The sequence below is a fragment of the Toxorhynchites rutilus genome, chromosome 2, assembly GCF_029784135.1.
Source record: "Toxorhynchites rutilus septentrionalis strain SRP chromosome 2, ASM2978413v1, whole genome shotgun sequence".
NCBI lineage: Eukaryota > Metazoa > Arthropoda > Insecta > Diptera > Culicidae > Toxorhynchites > Toxorhynchites rutilus.
The window spans coordinates 137286995-137290246 of record NC_073745.1 but is presented as its reverse complement, the minus strand read 5'-3'; the positions used below and the strand labels follow the sequence as shown (position 1 = coordinate 137290246).

The window sequence follows — 3252 nt, the reverse complement described above, 5'->3', positions numbered from 1 at the left end:
TCCGCTCCTGGAACTCCATCGAAAACACTTTGTAGCTCTAATCCGCCCAACGCTAGCAGCTGGATTTTCTGTATGGATCTATCGGTAATGTTCGAAAAGATGGAAGATGTCTAAATTTAAAATGAGGTAAATTGTACGCTGCTGGGTTGAACTCTGGCATAGTTTGTACTACTACAACGGGAATTTGCTGATCTCCAATTTCTACCTCCTCCATTTCCTTAAACAAAACAGAAATTTCATTTGTCAAATTCAAAATAACACCACCATTTTTTTCTGACGATCATCAACATCACAATCAAATCATTGGCCATCATTATATTCATTAATCTTTCACCTTCGATGAATTCAATCATCGACATTACTAAAAGTTTTCAACGAATTCATTCATTGATCGTCTTTGTATACATAAAGTTCCAGTCTTCCAGATGTAAAGTAAGACTGATTCAAGTCACTTGCCAGCGTGTGTGTCATCTAGGTTGATTTCGTGTCAAACACCAATACCATCGTAAATGAACTAGGGATACCACAATTACTATTACAAATATATTTTGGCTTTATTCAATCAGAAAATCTATTTCTTCTTCGCCAGCAGTACAATCAACTAACTCTAACGGTTGCTTCATTCCAGTTCTGTCGATGCTACTAGAATCATATTTTTTACTGCTCTGACGGTTGAACTTTTTATCCCAGTCTTTATCTTGCGGCTCGATTCGATGTGAATATTTCATATGGTTAGACAAAAAATGATCCTTACTGTAACGCTGCTCGCAAAGATGGCACTGGAACACTTTCAACGAACCTTCAATGTGGGCTTCATAGTGCTTGACGTAATGAAGCCGCGTTTTAGCAACTTTCCCACAAATTTCACACCGATAGGGATAAATTCCGGTATGAAGAATTTCATGTTTGTGCTGCGCAGTACTCGAACCGAACTTTGACGGACAGTACTTACAGGAATAATTTTTTTCGCTCGTATGTTTAATCTTGTGCGATTGAAGATGTGTACTGCGCTTAAAGGTTTGATTACAAATATCACATTTGTAGTGTCGCTCATCGGAATGCGACACCAAGTGAGAGTTTAAATTTGATCCGTTCGGGAAGGTTGCATTGCAGAATCTACAACGGTACTCCTGAGGACGGTCATGACGGATCTCACATCTGCGCGCGAGGGTGTCATGTTTGTACCTTTTACCACACTGAGCACATGGATGCTCGGCTTCAGTTTTGTGAGTGGCTAAATGTAGAACAAGTGCTTTCTTCTGACTGAAACCTTTACCACATATATCACAAGTATGAATTTTATCGTAATACACATACTGCTGATGATTACGAAGAATCCGTTCGCACTTGTAGCGGCGGTAGCATATTTTACATTCAAACGGTCGTTCCAACTCAAGATTATCAACGTGATAATATTTTGGTCGGATCGCGTGTACTTCTTTGGAGTGCTGTTCAAGATCTTCCTGCGTGTCGAACCTTTTGCGACATCCACAGCATATGAATGCTTCCTTCCCTTGATGAACTGCCATATGATCGAGTAACTCTTTGAATGTCCGTCGAGCTACTGAGCATTTGCTACATTCGAAAAACTTCTTTCGGGAGGTGGAACAAAGATGTCTGTCCAGCATGCATTCATTTTTGAAGCGCTTAAAACAACCTTTACATTCCTCTTGTAACTCGTTCTTATCACTACCTTCTCTCTGCGGTCTATGGACTTGTTCCTGATGATTATGTAATTCTGAAGTTGTAAAGAAGACTTTGTTACAGCCACAACATACAGCAGCAGCTTCATTTGACTCTTGCTTCTCCATAGTTTTATGAATAGATTTTATCCGTCGATAAGGTAATCGCTCGTGTGTTCTCTGCTCTTGTCGGGACTCAAATCTGCTACTGCAGATACGACACCGATGCTTGTTTCTGGAATTTCTCATATCATGATCTTTGTGACGCAAAGAATGTGCCTTGAATTCATTCGAGTTTTCTGTTCGAAAACTACACCCACAACATTTAAACAATTTGTCCGAATGAAACATATTTTGATGATCATCAAATTTAATATTCGTGTAGAAAACGCACTTGCAAAATACGCATGTTTTCGCTGGTTGTAGATCATTTCGCCCTTGTTTATGAGTTGTAATTGAATCTTGATCAGCAAACAAAGCAAAACACACATTACAGCGAACTTTCCTTTTGGGAATCGACAACTTCCTGGGACGATGCATCATGATTGAATGCTTCCTTAGTTTCCGTTCGTCGCTGAAAGACGCTTCGCAACCACAGCAGTAAATTGATTGCGATTGTTCGCCTTCTCTAGACTGGTCATCGGACATAGTTTGCGCTTCAAATGTGTTGATCTCTTCATCATTTCTATCGTTGAACTCTTCCACTAACTCTGAAGTTACCGTATCTGGGTGGTTTGACAAAAATGTTTGGAGCTCATGCGTAGTTGCTTTCAAAAATATGTTCCTCAATGTTTCCTCCGAACGGTGCGAGAGTATGCAAAGACGATGGGCGTCCTCTAAGCGAGAATGACACTGGAAACATATTTGATTGGGAAGACCGTCTTCTTTAGACACTTCTAACCGACATATGTTTTGCAGTGCTTCTATAATATTAAACTGTGTTTGCTGTAAATGGTTTGTGAGATACCGCATATAATAAAGCATAGAATATTAAACCAAAAATAAGCTTACCAAATCATCTTGTGTGAAGATGTTTACGAACAATATGTCCACATTGGAATTAGTTCCCAGTAAACAGATCCTGCATATATTTTCAGTGCTATCCATGTTTGTTGAAGCTTTAAAACGATAACAATTTATTATATACACTCAAAAATTCTATTCTTGCATTCATATTAAAAAAAAAATAAAAAGTCGAATAGTTGTGAACCGAGAGTTGTGAACGTTGTTTTGATCCAATCAGCTGATTGTCAATGGTAAAAAGGGATGTCTCAAAAGGGGATGAAATTTTTGTTCCGATTAATAAAATGATATCGAATCGTCAACCTAAGGCCATCTACACACTAGGCAACCCAAGTTGGAAACCAACTTAACGAATATGTCAAAAAAGTTGAGAGCATGTGTAAGCAAATGGGGGCATACATACTAGGCAACTGGCAACTTAGGTTGGACCAACTTTTTCGATTCAACTCAGCATGTCGAATCGCGCGTCGCGTGTGTTGGCAACTTTTTCGTTCAATGACTTTTGACGTTTTGATTCCCGCGTTCGTTGAATTTCAATGCTTATCAA

At 39.1% G+C, this 3252-nt stretch overlaps 1 protein-coding gene across 1 annotated transcript; it reads right to left on the bottom strand.

Moving 5' to 3' along the window:
- Nucleotides 1-424: 424 nt before the first annotated feature.
- On the bottom strand, nt 425-2911 carry LOC129771486 (zinc finger protein 90-like). Its single transcript, XM_055775167.1, has 2 exons — nt 2694-2911; nt 425-2627 (listed from the first exon to the last, which is right to left on the bottom strand). The coding sequence occupies exons 1-2, from the start codon at nt 2787-2789 to the stop codon at nt 555-557; spliced, it is 2169 nt and encodes a 722-aa protein (XP_055631142.1). The 5' UTR covers nt 2790-2911; the 3' UTR covers nt 425-554.
- Between the last annotated feature and the right edge of the window lie 341 nt (nt 2912-3252).